At 49.0% G+C, this 19,177-nt stretch overlaps 2 protein-coding genes across 2 annotated transcripts; one reads left to right on the forward strand and one right to left on the reverse strand.

Moving 5' to 3' along the window:
* Window positions 1-4,236: 4,236 nt before the first annotated feature.
* On the reverse strand, window positions 4,237-5,476 carry RNF113A (ring finger protein 113A). Its single transcript, XM_038588191.1, has one exon. It carries the CDS (start codon window positions 5,332-5,334, stop codon window positions 4,288-4,290), a length of 1,047 nt encoding a protein of 348 aa, XP_038444119.1. The 5' UTR covers window positions 5,335-5,476; the 3' UTR covers window positions 4,237-4,287.
* Window positions 5,477-5,550: 74 nt separating this feature from the next.
* NDUFA1 (NADH:ubiquinone oxidoreductase subunit A1) lies at window positions 5,551-9,321 on the forward strand. The gene is made up of 3 exons (XM_038588192.1): window positions 5,551-5,751; window positions 6,676-6,765; window positions 9,187-9,321. The coding sequence occupies exons 1-3, from the start codon at window positions 5,650-5,652 to the stop codon at window positions 9,205-9,207; spliced, it is 213 nt and encodes a 70-aa protein (XP_038444120.1). The 5' UTR covers window positions 5,551-5,649; the 3' UTR covers window positions 9,208-9,321.
* The last annotated feature ends 9,856 nt before the right edge of the window (window positions 9,322-19,177 follow it).

A 19,177-nucleotide genomic window follows, 5' to 3' on the forward strand; every position in this document is an offset into this window, starting at 1 on the left:
CTGACTCTTGATTTTAGCTCAGATCATGATTTCAGGGTCCTGGTATAGAGCCCTACATTGGGTTCCCCACTCAGTGGGGAGTCTGCTCCCTCTGCCCCTCTCCTCACTTTGCTCACTGGTGCTCTCTCCCTCTCAAATAAATAAATAAAAATCTTTAGAAAAATAATATAGAAAAATAAGAATAAAGCTAATAAAGGAAGTTCAGTACTTATAATCTGAACACTAAAAACATTTGTAAAAAGAAATTAAAGATTAAAATGAATAGAGGGGAGCCTGGGTGGCTCAGTTGGTTAAGTGTCTACCTTGGGCTCAGGTGATGGTCTTGGAGTCCTAGGATCAACCACATCAGGCTCCCTGCACAGTGGGGAGTCTGCTCCTCCCTCTCCCACTGCCCCTCCCCTGCTCATGCACACGTGTGCACGATTGCTCTTTCTCTCTCTCTCAAAATCTTAGAAAGACAAAACGAATAGAAAACACCCTGTGTTCATTGATCAGAAAATTAATATTAGTATTATTAAGTTGTTGTATAGGTTCAATGCAATCTCTCTCAGAATCTCCCCTAATTTATTTGTGGAAATTATGCTGATTAAAAAATTCATAAAGAATTATAAGAGATCCAGAATATCCAAAATATTAGGAAGGCTTACTTACATTTCCCAATTAAAAAAACTTTTTTATTTATTCATGAGAGACACAAAAATAGGCAGAGGGAGAAGCAGGCTCCCCGCAGGAACCCAGTATGAGACTCAATCCCAGGACCTTGGGATCACACCCTGAGCTGAAGGCGGACGCTCAACCACTGATCCACCCAGGCGTCCTTTTTGGTATTCTTTGAAACACAAAAAGTTTTATTTTTTTTAAAGATTCTATTTATTTATTAATGAGAGATACACACAGAGGGAGGCAGAGATACAGGCAGAGGGAGAAGCAGGTTCCATGCAAGGAGCCCAATGCAGGACCGATCCCGGGACCCCAGGACCACACCCCAGGCCAAAGGCAGGCACCAAACCGCTAAGCCACCCAGGGATCCCCCTACAAAATGTTTTAATTTCGGGATGCCTGAATAAATAAAAAAAAAAAAAACAGGGCAGCCTGTGGCTCAGCAGTTTAGCGCTGCCTTCAGCTCTGGATCGAGTCCCATGTCAGGCTCCTGCCTCTCTGTCTCTCTGTGTGTTTCTCATGAATAAATAAACAAATCTTAAAAAAAAAGCAAAGAATACCAAAAATAAAGTAAAACCTCCACAGAATTGGAGAAAATACTTGCATATATTGTTATTAGTCATTAGGGAAGCCCAAATCCAAACTGTGGTACTTCACATGTACTGGGATGACTAAAAAGGGAAAATACAGGTACCTGGGTGGCTCAGTGGTTGAGCATCTGCCTTCAACTCAGTTTGTGATCCTGGGGTCCTGGGATCAAGTCCCACATCAGGCTTCCCACAGGGAGCCTGCTTCTCCCTCTGCCTGTGTCTCTTCCCCTCTCATGAATAAATAAATTAAAATTTAAAAAAAGGGGAAAAGAACAAATGTCAGCAAAGATTTGGAGAAATTAGAGCCCTCTTCTATAGCTGGTGGGAATGTAAAATGGTGCAGCTTCTGTGGAAAACAATTTGGCAGTTCTTCAAAAAGTTAAATATGGCTTCACCATAATGACCCAGGAATTCTACTCCTGGGTGAATACTCAGAGGAATTGTAAACAAGTGCTCAAGTAAATATATGTACACCGATTTTCAGAGTAGCACTCTTCACAATAGCCAAAAGGTGGAAAATGCACAAATGTCCATCAACAGATAAGTGGCTAAAAAGAAAATTGATGTTTATACAGATAAAGGAATATTATTCAGCCTCAAAAATGAAGTTCTGAAACATGCTACAATGTGGATGAACCTTGAAAACATTGTTAAGTGAAAGAAGCCAGACAAAAGATTACATATCGTATGATTATGTTTATATGAAATATTTCAAATGGCTGAATCCATAGAAACAGAATGCAGATTGGTGGTTGCCAGGGGATGTGGGGAGGAGAAAATGAGGAATATTTGAGGAACATTTGCTTAACAGGTAGAGTTTTCTGTGGGGGTGATGAAAATGTTTTGGATATATGTATAGGTGATAGTTTCACAACACTGAATCTATTGAATGCCACTGAATTGTTCACTTTAAGATTTTATTTATTCATTTGTGTGTGTGAGAGAGCAAGCGACAGGGTGTGCAGGCGGAGTGCAGAGGGAGAGGGACAAGCAGACTCTGCATTGAGCACAGAGCCCAATGTGGGGCTCAATCTCACGACCTTGAGATCATGACCTGAGCCAAAATAAAGAGTCAGACGCTTAAGCAACTGAGCCACCCAGATGCCCGATTGTTCACTTTAAACTGGTTAATTTTATATTATGTGAATTTCACTTAAGAAAAAAATGTTTTAAAAAATGTTAAACAGGGAAAAAAAAATTAAACAGGGGTGCCTGGATGGCTCAGTCTTTTTTTTTTAAAGATTTTATTTATTTATTCATGATAGTCACACACAGAGAGAGAGAGGCAGAGACACAAGCAGAGGGAGAAGCAGGCTCCATGCAGGGAGCCCGATGTGGGACTTGATCCTGGGACTCCAGGATCACACCCTGGCTGAAGATAGGCACTAAACCACTCAAGCAGATCTCTTCTGAGCTGGGAGGCTGCGATCATGACCTGAGCCAAAATCAAGAGTCAGATGCTTGGGACGCCTGGGTGGCTCAGCGGTTGATCATCTACCTTTGATCCAGCTCAGGGTGTGATCCCGGAGTGCCGGGATTGAGTCCCATATCGGGCTCCCTGCATGGAGCCTGCTTCTCCCTCTGCCTGTGTCTCTGCCTCTCTCTCTGTGTCTCTCATGAATAAATAAATAAAATCTTTAAAAAAAAGTCAGATGCTTAACCAACTGAGCCACTCAGATGCCCCACACCTGTCACTGTTTGATGTCTAGCTCCGTCTATCTTGTTTGCTAATATCCTCTATGCCAAGCACAGTGCCTGACACAGAAGAGGTGCTCAGAGAATATATTTGAGTGGATTAATGAGTGAATTTAAAAACTCTAACCCACAACTTATTATTGCATCTGTGTCCTGGGATCAGGACAAATACTAATCAGGTCAATAAAAATTTATTCATCATTTGGTCTAACTGGCCTCCCTGCCTCTTGTCTTCCATTTTCCTATAATCTATCCGATAGCCTGCAACCACAGTTAACATTAAAAAAAAAAGTCTGATTGTGTTGCCCTCCCTAAATCTCTGCTATCTCATTACCTACAGGATATAGTCAAAGGTCCTCAGCCTGGATTCAACGCTTTGGCCCCAATATCCCTTTCTAAACATCTCTGGGTTTATTTTTTTGTTATGTGCCGGGCCCTGGGTTAGTCACTGAGAACTTCACAAACTCGTTGGGAAGACAGGCACATAGGTTAACATGATCAGCTGTCTTACAGTCTGTGAGAACACCATTTCAGACAGTGGATTATCAAATGCTAGGTTTTTGCCCTCTGAATTTGGCTTACAAGTTCAGTCTAGAATTGCAGGGTCCAATACAGTGGCTACCAGCCCCATTTCAGGTACTCAACTGCCACATGAAGCTAGTGGCTATCATACTGGGCAGCATAGCATAAGCCTTCTCAATCATTCATGGAAGGGTGGCTACCCATGGTGCTTTTATTTTTTCTTTCTTTAAAATTTATTTATTTATTTATTTATTTATTTATTTATTTATTTATTTATTTATTTATTTATTTATTTATTTATTTATTTATTGTGCTTTTAAAGAGAGCAAGGACCATTTCCCATACATGCACTTGGGTGCTATCTACTAGCTCCCCCCCCACAATTCTCCCACTCACCCCCCACCCCCCAAACGCACAGCTTAACTGGGGCCGACTTCGAAGTAGTACAGGCTCGCAATCGAGCTAATGCATGGAGGTACTTTCCTAAACTATTAAGTGATACAGAAATGTGATATAATAGGTTCAGTTCTTGCTTTCAATTACTGCTTGACTTTAAGCAAATTCTAGCTAGCTCTTTTGTCGAACTTCTCCCATCCCCTGAATTTATGCCAAAGGGTTCTGAAAGGTTATGTTACACCCAGGCAGCATATATAACAGGTAAAAATCCAGACTGTACCTACCTGGAGGCTTTACAAGCCGTCCATCCAGGACCCCACTACACCACCCGGCTTTTCCTTTCACTTTCTCTAGAAAGGAAGGACACGATGAATTAAGATTTCCAAACAAAGATTTATTTTGAGGTGTGAGAATAATAGGAAAATTAAGTGATGGGGATCGGACCCTCATCGGGGTCTTCTGGGAAATCGGAAGCACCACCCTCTTCTGCAGCTCGATGCTTCTCCAATTTAGCAATCAATTCTTTCGCTGGATTGAAGACGCCATTGGTCTGCTGGTCACAGACATAGCAGCGAGGGGTGGTGCGGAAATGCTGCAGTGCACAGCTCTCGCAGAAATAATGCCTGCACTTGGTGACAACTGGATTCTGGAAGGTCTGGCGACAGATGAAACACTTGAATGGTATTTCCTCATCATCGCTTCCCACTTCATAGTTTTCGTCCTCATAGACACCATAGCGACCCTCATCAAGCTCACGTTCAATCTGCCACCCGTGCTTGTAATCTGAACGGTCATGGAGGAACTTGCAGCTGTCTCCGAAGCCGCAAAAGCCAGTCTCCTTGTAGTCCTTACAAATGTCGGGCTGGTAATCCCAGCGCACGGTGGCACGTAGATGCTCGGGAGCTCGGATGGGGCCCTTCCTCACCATTCCGGAGGATGCGTTGCCCATAGACGTATCCTTGGGCTTCATGTATTTCTGATAATTATTGATGCCCCGGTAGATCTTGTCATCTTCCTTGCCCCTCAGCTCCTCCTGGATCTTCTGGCTGCGCTCAAAGATGGCTTGTGCGTCACGCTCCTTCTCCGTGTCTAGCTCGTAGACAGCAGTCGCCCCCATATCCTCCGGTCCCACGGGTTTTGCCGAGCGGGTGGACTTGTATACCACGCCAAGACTCTCGGACTCGTTCTCCTCCTCCTTCTCCTCCTCCTCCTCGCTGCTCAAGTCGCCGTAAGCCGCCTTCTGTTTACCACTGCCACGAGTCTTCTGTATCATTGGATTGTGGATCGCCCGCTTCTTTTCGGGGCGAACCACAGTGCTACCTTCGTCGCTGCTGCTGCTGCTGTCTCCAGGCTCCTGGTCGCAGACCGGGCGCTTTCTGCGGCCTGCAGCCCCTTTTCGTCCACCAGGCTTTTTAAAGAGGAAGGTGCACACCTGGTCTGTGGTCTTTCCCGGAGAAAGTTGCTCTGCCATCTTAGCGTCTGGAGCTCCAGAAGGCAATGGCGCGCTCGGCCACGCGGGGCCTCTTCACGTCACAGCACGTAGCGCGCTCGGCCGCCACCCGGAACAAACTGGGCGGCCCGAAGCTGACTGCGCGAGGACGAAAACGCCAAGGTGCGAGCGCGCGCCACTCTTGAGCCCCGCGGGCCCCCGTCGCATCCTCCCGGGGGCGTGCGTGGCCCCGCCCCGCAGGGAGGCCGCCGCGGAGCCTACTGGGAAGGAGCCGAGGCGCGGTCACCTTTGCCGGGGGTGGGGAAGGAAGGGTTTGGCCCTGCCAACCGCGGTGCGATGTGGTTCGAGATTCTGCCCGGGATCGGCGTCATGGCCGTGTGCTTGGTCATCCCCGGCATAGCCACGGCGCACATCCACAGGTTCACTAACGGGGGCAAGGTAAGGCGGCCTCTCCGGCCCGACGGCCGACTCCGCGGACTGGCGTTACAAAACGGGCGGCGGGAGGCCACTGGGGTCCGGAGGAGCTGTCGAGCTGTCTTCGTGTCGCCTAAAAGCGGAGGCTTGCGGAACGAAACCCGACGGAAACCACATTCTACTCTAGCAAGAAGCAGCTAGTTGTTGGGTGAAGAGTGGGCAGAGCAGGTTTGAGAACTGGAAAGGTAGATAAGAAGGTGGGCCAACTCCTGGGCGTCGCTTTAGTCTTGCCTGCACTCCCTCGGATCTCTGATCCTTTTTTTAAAATTGTAATTTCTCACATCCACATCTTGGTAGCTTCTCGGCTTTTAGCCTCCCTACCCTTAATTAAGTTTTTACCTTGACATTTTTTATCCCCCACCCTTTTTCCCAAGCCTTTAGGAATTTGCCGCAAGATCCTGCTTTTCACATCAGGACCGTAACTTTCCTCTCCTCCTAGCCCTTCACGTTATCGCTTGACTACAGGTTATAATGTATTCGCTTTCTGGTTTTGTGATCTTCACGTGTGATCTACCGCTGTTGTTTCTTCTCATTGGCGTCCCAAAAGGAAACAAGTAGTCACGTCTTTAAAACGGGGGGTAGGAGGGCGAGGGAGGTGGGAGGGAAGGAGGAACGGGAAAAAAAACAGGCGCTGGTTAAAATAGAAAGTATAAGAACTCATGGTTACCATCCTAATTTTGAAGTTTAATAGTCCGGTCTTATTTAGGATCTGTTCTCATGTTGGCAAATCGAACTTCAATTTAAAAAAATGTTTAGGATCTGCTCTTAATTTGTTTTTTGTTTCAATGATGATCCCATTTTTCTAGAGTGTCACTTATAAATTCTGATAGCTTTCTGTTGGGTCATTCATTTTCATAAACATTGTGCAATAATTTCTTTTAATTGTAGGAAAAAAGGGTTGCCTATTATCCATATCAGTGGAGTTTGATGCAAAGAGATAGGCGAGTCTCTGGAGTTAATCGTTACTATGTGTCAAAGGTAAGATGGCTTTGATACTAATCATCTGTCAGGGTTGAGATGGGTTCTGGTAATGCTTTGCCAGATGTTTTACAGAGCTAATTTCATTTGCATTTGTCTTGTCTTAATGATCATTTGTATTTTTTATTCTGTGGATTGTCTACATATGGGCTTTGCCTGTTCTGTTGCTGTTTTTTATGGGGGTTCTTTATTATGGTTATTAATCTTTTGTCTGTTTTATATGGGGCAAATCTTTTTTACCATTCTGTCTTCTTTATGATGTCTTTCATCAGATAGTTTTTAATTTTGGTGCTCAGTTTATCATATTTTGTCATTCAGGATTTTGAGTTTTATGTCTTGCTTACAAATGGCTTCACTACTCAAGACTTTTCCAATTATTATTATTATTTTACATTTAGTGCTTTGACCCATCTACAGGTCATTTTGGGGGTATAATGTGAAATCACAGGATTTAACTTTTTTCCAAGATAAGTCAGTTGTCACAATTATCCACTTATAGAACAATCCACTTTTTATTTGAAATACCATTCTAGTAAACTAAACTTCCATATTCACATGATCTTCTTTCATGAATACCCTCTTTTATACTCCATTGTTTCCCAGTTCCTGCACCCAATACCATATGGTATTACTATGATTACTATGATTTTAAATTTTATTAAATCCTGTGGAACTGCTGTTTTTGTAGGTCAGAAATGGCCAAGCGGTAGCATTTTCATATGATTAAACCTGATATATGTTCTTAGATCTTGTAGGAGTCCATCTCTGTTATTTTTTGTTAAAAAAAAAAAAGTAGTTACTTTTTAATATTTTCTCCTTATTTATTCTTCACAGTGAACCTAGGTTAATATTAATTTCATTTTATAGATGAGAAAACAGGGTCTGAGTGATGAAATAACACTGTAAGGACCCAACCTAGCTGATCTGCCTCTCCCTACAGTGCTATTTGAGAATCACCTAATGAACACGCTGAGAGATCTATTCAACTGAAGCAGTATTTCTCAGTGTGGTCCAAGAATAACCATCAGAATCAGCTGGCCATATGAGATAAAGTGAAGATTCCAAATCAGAATTTCTATAGAGTGGCTCCTAGGACTAGGCAGTTTTCATTTCTCTTAAGAGGGTTCTGCCTACAATCGTAAACAAAATACCTGGACTGTGTTATTTTAACACTTGGAAGAAATGTCATCCCTGATGAATCTTTTACTCTCTAGTTTCTGAAGTATTTGGTTGTGAACTAAGTACAGAGAGAGTGAATCTTCGGTATAAACAGTGTCATGCTTGTGGGGCAAGAGTTAGGGAGTTGGGGGTCCCTGACCTTGAATTCTGACTCTGCTCCTTCCTTTCTTCCTTTGAAACTGAGTCTCTATCTGTTCATCTGTAAAAAAAAAAAAAATAGAATGAGGTTAATAGTATCTTCCTCGGGGTGGCTGTTACTTATTTTTTTGATGGTTTTACCTTACTGTCCTTAATCTCCGAAGGATCCAGATGGTAACTTGGTCTTAATTCTGCTGGGAAGGGGGAGACTTTACATATCAAGGGATGTTTGGTGCTGTCAGAAAATGGAGACTAGAAATCATCATAGGTCGTTCTTTTTACTTCGGTGATTATAAAATTCAGTTTATTGTTGCAGTTAGAGAAATGTGGGATGTGAAAGTACTTTAATAGAGAATGCCATTTGATGACACTGGAAGTAAGAGTACAGGCATAGCTCATTTTTTTGGCCTTTACAGATGCTGTGTTTTTTACACATTGAAGGTTTGGGGCAACCCTGCATGGAGCAAGTCTGTTGGCACCATTTTTTTTTTTTATTGGCACCATTTTTCCAACGGTATTTGCTCACTTTATGTCTCTGTGTCACATTTTGGTGATTCTTGAAATATTTCAAACCTTTTATTATTACTTTATTTGCTGTGGTATCTGCAATCAGTGCTTACGACTCACTGAAAACTCAGATGATGGTTAGCATTTTTTAGCACTAAAGAACTTTATTTTTTTTATATTTTATTTATTTATTCATGATAGACATAGAGACAGAGAGGGGCAGAGACACAGGCAGAGGGAGAAGCAGGCTCCATGCAGGAAGCCCGATGTGGGGCTTGATCCTGGGACTCCAGGATCACACCCTGGGCCAAAGGCAGGCGCTAAACTGCTGAGCCACCCAGGGATCCCCCACTAAAGAACTTTAAAATTAAGGTGTGTACATTATTTTTTTAGACATATGCTATCACACAGTTAATAGACTACTGCATCGTGTAAACATAACTTTTATATGCACTGGACAACTGAAAATGAGTCCTTTGACTCACTTTACTGCAGTGGTCTGGAAGTGACCCCACAGTATCTCTGAGGTATGTCTGTACTTGTCCATCTGTGGTGGCAACAGAATTCTCACATTTTCCTTTTTATACTGTTTTTCAGGGTTTGGAGAATATCGATTAAGGAAGCATTTTCCTGATTGATGAAAAATACCTCGGTTATGGTTCATCTACCCCTTCTAGAAGGTTATGCAGTGTATTAATGTCGTACATAATAAAAACAAAAAGTAAAATCTAAGGCTTTCTTTATTTTTTTCCATGGGTACTGTACAAGCTCAAGCCATTCACCCAATGTGGGTTTATCACCTTAAAAAAAAAATGGAAGGCAACTGAGGCTTAAAATTATAGATAGATCTATTCTATTCAGCAAGTACCTGTCCCTGTGCCCACTGCCCAACGTGTCATAAATGGCAGTTGTTACTATTGGAATAGATAGGAATATATTTAAAAAGACATCATTCCTTCAGAGATTGCTAGGAGAATACAGAAAAAGTAGTCCTTTTTTTTCTGGTTCTTTTTCTGGATGATTCCTATTGTGTTAAATTCCAGGTATAATGCTTTTATTAGGTTTTTAATTATTATTTTTTTAAGTAATCTCTACACCGAATGTGGGGTTCAGACTCATGACCCTGAGATCACGAGTCGCATGCTCTTCCCACTGAGCCAGCCTGGTGCCCCCAAGTGGAATGCTTTTAAAACTGAGATTGTACCTTCAACTTTCATGCATTCTGCATCTAACACAGGATTCACTGAAGTGTTGATTTTTGTTTTAGTGGAGAGCAGTGACAGCAATCATTTTATTCAAACGAGTGTACTGACTACTTGAAATAAAGAGTTGCATGTTCATGGGATCCCTGGGTGGCTCAGCAGTTGAGCGTCTGCCTTCAGCCCAGGGCGTGATCCTGGGGTCCCAGGATCGAGTCCCACATTGGGCTCCCTGCATGGAGCCTGCTTCTGCCTCTGCCTGTGTCTCTGTCTCTGTCTCCTGTGTCTCTCATGAATAAATGAATCCAATCTTAAAAAAAGATACATGTTCAACACTAGACATAACCCAGTAGTACAAAGATTTGAAAATGTCTAACTCCTAGAGAGACAGTAATACCCGTGTGTGTGTGTGTGTGTGTGTGTGTGTGTGTGTGTGTGTGTACCCCGCCCCCCAGGTGACCACAGGACCTCTAGGTGAGAAAACTAAATTGTTAGTCACTATCTCCCATCTTTTATCCATTTTAACCTTTGATGGACTGGTGACCTAAAATACCTGCAGTGGATGCGCTCCATTGAACTCATGCGGCAGGGCAGGGCTTACAGAAAAGGGAGGTGGTGTTCATACTTTGAGCATTTCTTTACATCGTGCCGTCCTGTGATGAAACCGAGGAAAGACGCAGTCGTGATTTCAAACTGTATACACCTCTAGTCTGCATTTAGCTGTGCACAGGCCTCCCTTAGTTGTTAGAACTAGTTCTGGAGAGGAAGAGGGCAGGCAGTACAGATAAGGATGTGGAAGACACTGACACCTAATCTATCTCTAAGTCTCTGGATTTTTAGGTCTATTGTCTGTCTACTGTGACTCTAGCTAGGGATCATCCACTAAGAGTATCTCCTTAAATGGATTCTGGGCTGTCTAGTGAAGGGCCACAAAATGACAGAAATCAGTTGGTCAGGTTCAGCATTTGGGCCTGAATAACTCGCCTCCCTGGTCTGTGGCACCTGCTATCAAATGTGGCCTCATTATACTTTGCTGCCAAAGAGTGAACCAAACACTGTAGCTTGAAGATTATAGTGGTGATTTGTAGCCTGTATTTCTCTTGATTTTTTTTGCAAGTGCAATCAGCCAGAAGTGTTTTCTTATATCAGCTCTGACAGAGGTGGTCTGGCTGCTGATCCCCCCTCATCCCTCTGCTCTTAAGATTGAAATGATGTGGGGTGTCTGGGTGGCTCCAATGGCTGGGCCTCCAACTCCTGATTCTGGCTCAGGTCACAGTCTCAGGGTCTTGGGATCCAGTCCCATATCAGGCTCCATGCTCAGCTGGCAGTCTGGAGATTCCTCTCCCACTGTCCTGCCACGACACCCCCCCACCCCCCGCACCCGCATGCTCTCTGAAAAATAAGTCTATTTTTGGCAAAAAAAAGATTGAAGTGATGCTTGGGAAACACCACTCACTTGGCTTTATTCACTGTCTTTTTTTTTTTTAAGATATTTATTTATTTATTTGAGGGAGATCACAGAGGGAGAGGGAGAAGCCAACTTGCCGCTGATCAGGGAGCCAGATGTGGAGCTCCACCCCAGGACCTGGAGATCATGACCTGAGCCAAAGGCAGACGCTTAGTGTACGGAGCAACCCAGACGCGCCAGGGTGGCACGTCTTTAATTTTTTTTTCCTTAAAGGTTTTTATTTATTCATGAGAGACACAGAAGGAGAGAGGCAGAGACGCAGGCAGAGGGAGAAGCGGGCTCCCTGCAGGGAGCTGGGTGTGGGACTCAATCCCGGGACTCCGAGATCACACCCTGAGCCGGAGGCAGACGCTCAACCGCTGAGCCACCCGGGCGCCCCAGGAATCCAATTTCTAAGGACCCTTAGACATTTAGTCCAAATTCCGATTCCCCAAATGAGGAAACCAAGGTTCAGGGATGGGAAGCGATCACTTAGCCAACTAGTGGCAGAAGTGGGCCTGGACTCCTGGGGTTTTGACTCCCAATGCAGTGTACCTTGAGCTGTTCTTTGGGGTTTGCTTCAATAAACACCGCTCAGCAAACGCTACACGCCAGGCTCCAGGCTTCAGCTTGGAGTAAGACTCAGCCAGCCCTTCAGGAGCTCAGAGGAGGGGGTGAAACAGCGACGGGATGGGGTGAGGGGCGCTAGGAACTGAAGTTTGCAGAAGGTGCGGGGAGCAAGAAGGGCTCGATTCTGCGGGGGAGGGGGCGGCGGTTGGGGGGAGGGGGAGGGGAAAGGGCTTAGGGTAAGCGTCCAGGTGATGCCCACACTAAGCCTTTTACGAGATAAACAACCGAGGGGGGCCACTGCACGCAGTGAACACGGCCTGGCTGGGGACACAGACGCGCGGCTGCGCAGGAAAGACCTAGGGCCGGGGGTGCAGAACTAGGGCAGAGGGAAGCCGGAAGGGCCTGGTCCAGCCCCCTCGGGGCGCCCGCCTCCCCGCAGGGCAGCAGGCGGGAGTGAGCTGCCGCCGGGCACGCGCCGGCCGGAAGCGGGTTTCTCCAGCGGCGAGTTTGCCCCGGGGCGCACTTGCGGAGTTTACACAGTTTCCATGAGGCGCTGCTGACACCTAGTGGGAGAGGCCAGCAGGGCTTCTAGGCTTCTCTGCGGCTCGGGACCGCCCGCCCCAGGAGCTGACCTGAGCCTCGGAGGGCCCCACCCTCCCCGGCCGTGCGGCCTTAGGCAAGTCGCCTCCCTGCTCTGGGCCTCAGGCCCCCCGTCGCCCAGGTGAGGATAGGATGTGCCCTGCCTGCGGCCCCGGGTATCGGGGACCCTGAGAAGTCCTGTGCGGGAAGTGGTTTGTAACTGCAGTCCTGTGCACGTGGAAGGGATCGTGGCTGGCCCTGTGAGCACCCCCTGAAGAGCGGCCCAGTCCACTCCTAGGTCCCCAAAAGGCACTTACCCAAGTGGGATGTCGGGGCATAACCCAGGGCATAACCAAGTGCAGCAGCCTGGGGTTCCCTCTTAGAATGAATGATCACCACTAAGGTATTCCCAGGGCAGGGCAGGCAAAGACAACAGGCAGTACAAAGTTCAGTGAAGACACTGATTGCTCTGCCGGTATTTTCTGAAAGCAGAGAGGAGAATCCAGCTTCACGCCACTGTGAGAACCTCTCTCGGCAGCTGCCACCTGCTCCCTTCTGCAGGGAGGTGATGAGTGGAAAAAAATTTTTTTTAAGATTTTATTTATTTATTCATGAGAGAGAGAGGGAGAGAGAGAGGCAGAGGGAGAAGCAGGCTCCATGTAGAGAGCCTCATGTGGGACTCGATCCTGGGTCTCCAGGATCACGCCCTGGGCTGAAGGCGGCGCTAAACCGCTGCGCCAGCCACCGGGGCTGCCCAAGTGGACAAGATTGAAGCCAGCCCGCCCTCAACAGGAAGCTTCTGGATAAGGACAGGGGCTGGGGGCTGAGAGCTGGGCATCACTTGCTTTTCAAGATTTCCTATCACCCTGATGCGTCCTGAGAACACAAATTATTCTCCTGCGCTTTTGTGAGACACAAGAACAGTTACATATGGAACAGTTCGAGATTTTTCTTCCCAGATATGTCGATGTGGACTTTAGATACCCAGAGTCTGGCATTCTGCTCCTTGGCTGGTGTGTGTGCTTGTGCAGCGCTCCTCTCCTCCCTCTCACTCACTCTCACACCCGCCCTGGCCAAATACCGCATCTCTGAGGTTTGCACTCGCTAGAGAGTTCTTTTAGGGCACTCTCTTCCTTTGCTTTCTAGACAAAGCTGAAACAGACCCTATAGCGTACTGAGCTGGGGTTCAGAATGTTCTTACAACCTTCACATTTTGGTGCATTGCTGATAAAAGACAAGGAAATTCCCATAAAGAATAAATCCAATTCTGGGACGCCTGGGTGGCTCAGTGGTTGAGCGTTTGCCTTAGGTTCAGGGCGTGATCCCAGGGTCCTGGGATCAAGTCCTGCATCAGGCTCCCCTTAGGGAGCCTGCTTCTCCCTCTGCCTGTGTCTCTGCCTCTCTCCCTCTGAGTCTCTCATGAATAATTAGAAAAAAAAAGAATAAATCTAATGCTATGTTTGCATCCTCTTTAATTGTTAAGGGTTTCTCTGGCATATCTGTGTACCCTCTGTGTCTGATGCTGTCGGCTGTAATATGCTTTGCCACCAACAAAGGCTCTTTTGCCAAATCATTGCTTTTGGGATTCCCACAAATCTTGGTTCAGGATTGGAGACCTAATTGTTCTTTTCAGGGCATCACATGAGAAGATGGCCTAGCAGGTCTTACTTGTGTAAACCCAGGGAACTGTTGCTTTATTAGTTGCAACACATTTTGTTTCCTCTGTTGTCTTGTTTCTTGGCAGTTCTTCTGCAGTTCCAGAAACCATGAAGAAACCAATAGTTACATTTGGGTCAGAGAGAAATAAAATAAAATTCACAATAAGCATGCGAGGGATCCCTGGGTGGCTCAGCGATTGAGCATCTGCCTTTGGCCCAGGGCATGATCCTGGACTCCCAGGATCGAGTCCCACGTCGGGCTCCCTGCACGGAGCCTGCTTCTCCCTCTGCCTGTGTCTCTGCCTCTCTCTCTCTCTGTGTCTTTCATGAATAAATAAATTTTTAAAAAATCTAAAAAAAAACAAATAAGCATGCGATTTCAATTATGACCCCGAAGAATTATAATTCCAACGACAACAGAAAAGGGGGAAGACAGTGGAACACCGAACATGACTGCCCCAAGAAAACAAACATCTTTCCCATGTATTTAAGATTTTCTTTGGTCCACCTTGCCCAGCCCCCAGCCCCCAGCCTGTGTGCCACCTACACCTGGCTGGGCAACATCGGTTTCATTCCACAGAGATTTCTCCTTCTAGGCCTAATACCTTTGCTTTCTGGAGGCCAGAAAACAGGTGGCCCCTAGCAGCCCAGTCCCCTCTTTACCAGTAAGAGGCTCGACTTGGGGGTAGGGTGGCTCAGGCAGCTCGAGCAAGGCTGGAGTTTGCATCCAGGGCCTGGAAGAGCGGCCCACTGTACTTCCGACTGGGGATGAGAATCCAGGCAGGCGCCGTCAGAAGTCCAGCGCTGTTCAAGGAGGCGCCCGCCCCGTCCATGGCAGACGTGTGTGCTCCCGGAGGGCTTGTAGGTTCAGAGGTCTCCGGGACCTCATGACTCAGGGATCCGCCCACCCGGGACAGACCACACGACCAGCACAGTACTCCGGGTCCTTGCCTTTACTGTTGTTGGAAGGGCCTCAGCTCGGGAAAGGCCCCCAGCTCCGACCTCCCCCTACCCCTTCCCAGGACAGCCGGGCAGCCTGTTAGACGCGGAGCCAGGTCTTGCAGCCACACTGGCCCAGGACCTGCCCAAACCCAACATGCCTCGCTAGTTCTCTTTTCACATGGGCGTGCCTTGTCTTCCCAACCAGAAGGGGTGCACTGGGTGAGGGGGGGGCTTTCTCCTCACCTTCACTTGCCCACAGTGCCTGCCACCTGTGCACCCCGGGGGGCTTAAGATAGGCAGCCGGCTGACCGGGTTCACCTGACCACGGTGCGGGCACCTGGCCAGGGTTCAGGGCCATGGCCAGCCTTGCTAGGCAGACTCAGGGAGGATAGCAGGTGAGAAGAAGCCCGGTGAGGGGCCACCAGGTGAGCAGGAGGGAGGCAGACACCGAGAGGGAGTGAAAATGACTGAAGGGACACGCAGGCCCAGGGTGTGGGCTCCCCCAGAGCGCCCCTCCTGGGGGTGGCTCCGACGGGTACCGCCTCTGCCTCGGGGCCTCCCCAGCTGTGCTCCCGGGAGAAGCGGCCTAAGAGACCTGGTCTCCTAAGCAACTGTCTGGTGAGCACAGCGTCCTCGGCCCACTCACCCCCACTTCCCACACGCAGGGCAAGCCGAGGTGCCTCCCCGCGCCCCGAGGTGCGCCCGGCCAGGCGGCCTCAGAGGCCCTGGGGCCGCGGGGCACGCTCTGGTGGCCCGTCCGCGCCGGCGGTGGCACGTTTTTGTGCCCAGGCTCCCCGATCTCTCAGGGGCCCACAGGCTGCTGTCCGAGCAGGAGGGCGGGCTCGCGGGCTCCGACGACCGGCAGGGCGCCCCGAGCGGAGGCTCCCGGGCGGGGCGGGGACGTGGGCCTGGGGCTTCGGACCTGCTGCCCCGGCTCCTTCCCGGGAACGAGGGGCCGCGCCGGCCCTGCACGGACCCCCAGCCCCGCTCTCCTCCCCTGCACGGACCCCCAGCCCCGCTCTCCTCCCCTGCACGGACCCCCAGCCCCGCTCTCCTCCCCTGCACGGACCCCCAGCCCCGCTCTCCTCCCCTGCACGGACCCCCTAGCCCCGCTCTCCTCCCCTGCACGGACCCCCCAGCCCCGCTCTTCTCCCCTGCACCGACCCCCAGCCCCGCTCTCCTCCCCTGCACCGACCCCCAGCCCCGCTCTCCTCCCCTGCACGGACCCCCCAGCCCCGCTCTTCTCCCCTGCACCGACCCCCAGCCCCGCTCTCCTCCCCTGCACCGACCCCCAGCCCCGCTCTTCTCCCCTGCACGGACCCCCAGCCCCGCTTTCCTCCCCTGCACCGACCCCCAGCCCCGCTCTCCTCCCCTGCACCGACCCCCAGCCCCGCTCTCCTCCCCTGCACCGACCCCCAGCCCCGCTCTCCTCCCCTGCACGGACCCCCCAGCCCCGCTCTCCTCCCCTGTACGGACCCCCCAGCCCCGCTCTCCTCCCCTGCACGGACCCCCCAGCCCCGCTCTCCTCTCCTGCACCGACCCCCAGCCCCGCTCTCCTCCCCTGTACGGACCCCCCAGCCCCGCTCTCCTCCCCTGCACCTCCGGGGGCCGCGCTCGCCTGCGCCCAGGAGGAGCCAGAGCAGCAGAGCAGGGCGCCGCCTGCAGGAGCGGCCCTCGGCGGCCTGGGTTCCAAGGCCTCTCAGGGTGGAGAGCGCAGGGCCAGGGCAGGTCAGCGCTGGCCACGGAGTTTAAGTTTCCGATTCAAAGGGGCGGTTGGGGATCCCTGGGTGGCACAGCGGTTTGGCGCCTGCCTTTGGCCCAGGGCGCGATCCTGGAGACCCGGGATCGAGTCCCACGTCAAGCTCCCGGTGCATGGAGCCTGCTTCTCCCTCTGCCTGTGTCTCTGCCTCTCTCTCTCTGTGTGACTATCATGAATAAATAAAAATTACAAAAAAAAAAAAACAAAGGGGCGGCTGCTGCTTCTTCTTTTTTAAAGATTTTTATTTATCCATGAGAGACGCAGAGAGAGGGAGGTAGAGACGCAGGCAGAGGGAGAAGCAGGCTCCATGCAGGGAGCCCGATGCAGCACTCGATCCCAGGACCCCGGGACCACACCCTGGGCCGAAGGCAGAGAGACTCAACCACTGAGCCACCCAGGCACCCCAAAGAGATGCCATCTCTCCTGGCTTCCCCCATGAACACATTTTGCCTACAAGGAGCTTCTTGTCACTTGCCTTTGTGTCTTTCTCCTCCAGGCAGTTAAGAACCCCAGTGCTCGCCCTCCCAGGCCTGGTCTTCACCCCACACGTCTCACCAGAGGCCCACAGCTTCTCAGGAAAGGTGCCGCTGCCTTCACCTGCAAAAGCTTGACACAGAGGAAGCTGGAGCTCTGCCCTTTTGGAATGCATCTGTTGGGGAGCCTAGCCCTCCCCCTCTTGGGTCTCTCCTAGGAAATTCCGGGGCGCGGAGCTGTGGGTCTAGGCCTGCTGTAGCACTAGAAAGTTCACAGCCTGGTCTGATGGGCTGTGTGGGAGCAGAAGGGAGGCAGGTCATCGTAGCCAAGACCATTTGTGGCTCTGGGGCGGGTATGCTCTCCGGTGACAGTGTCACACAAGTCCTCTTCCTGGCTTGGCTGCTGGGCACTGGGCCTAAACAGTGACAGCTCAACACACACTTGTCCCTCTTGTCCCAGGCAAATTTGCCCAGCTTTGGGGAAGCGGTGGACTCTTTGACTCCTCTACTTTTTGATTTTCTCTGTTGTGGCTGGTCTTTACCACCCTGATTGTGGTAGCTAATGTTTATTGCCCACTTAAAGTGTCTTTTCTTGTTCGGAAAGCTCCTTGTGAATCACCTCATCTCATCCTTTTTTTTTTTTTTTTTTTTTGGAGATTTTATTTATTTATGAGAGACACTCAGAGAGGCAGAGACATAGGCAGAGGGAGAAGCAGGCTCCCTGTGGGGAGCCCCATGCAGGACTCGATTCCAGGACCCCGGGATCACGCCCTGAGCCGAAGGTAGACACTCAACTACTGGGCCACCCACCTTGTTTCATCTTATCAGTGGTATGAAGTTGCTGCTATTTTTTTTTTAAATTTTATTTATTTATTTATTTGAGAGAGAGCATGGGTGGGGAGTTGAGGGGGAGGGGCAGAGTGGGAAGCAGACTCTTCCCTGGGCAAGAACCTGACTTGGGGCTCGATCCCAGGACCCTGAGACCACAAGCCAAGCCGAAGGCAGATGCTCAACTGACTGAGCCACCAGGCTCCCCTGAAGTGACTGCTATTAAGATCCCTATCATACACATGCAGCTCAGAGACGTGAAACAACTTACCGAAAGTCACAAAGCCAGTCTGTGGTAGAGCTAGGTTGTGAAACCCTTTGTTTGGGAATAGAGGCTGAATTCCTATAAGCCACACTACTCCCTTCCACCCTTCTCCGTTCCAGCCCCAGCCCCCACCGCACTCCACCATTGAACTAGCAGGTTCTGTGCATAAGACCTTAACAACAACACGTGTGGTGTCTTCCAGGCAGCGAGCTCAGCATTTAGTCCTGGATAAGAAGGACACTTAGAAAATCGCTTTCCTTTCTTCACTGGGATCGAGACTGATTGATTGTCTTAGGGTGAAAAGCCAAGCACTTTGTACACAAAGCACAGTGGTCAAAAGCAGGGGTTGTGAGATGGAGGGATTTCACAGATTAATCAAATGAATAAAATAAAACTGCGTCTTAACATAGGGCGAACAACTTTTTAAAAAAATATTTTATTTATTTGAGAGAGCGTGCACACAAGTAGGGGGAAGGGCAGAGGGAGAGGGAGAGGGAGAAGCAGACTCCCTGCTGAGCAGGGAGCCCCGATGATGCAGGGCTCGATCCTGAACCTTGAATAACGACCTGAGCCCAAAGCAGACACTTAACCAACTAAGCCCCCCAGGCACCCCAAGGCCAACAAGTTTCAATTGCACCATTTAAAAGAACACTTAATACTATTACTGCTATTAATAACAAAACTAGAAAAACCATCTGACAGCTTATGATGCACCAGGCACTGCTGTCTTCACATGAAGATCGTCTGATCGGATCCTCATAAAAATCCTTATTCCACAGGCACTATTATCTCCATTTTGTAGACAAGGAGATGAAGAAATACGAAGTAAATTGTTCTGGTTCTGTGCTGATACCCATGACGTTGGGAG

Source organism: Canis lupus, chromosome X (genome assembly GCF_011100685.1).
Source record: "Canis lupus familiaris isolate Mischka breed German Shepherd chromosome X, alternate assembly UU_Cfam_GSD_1.0, whole genome shotgun sequence".
Classification (NCBI taxonomy): Eukaryota; Metazoa; Chordata; class Mammalia; order Carnivora; family Canidae; genus Canis; species Canis lupus.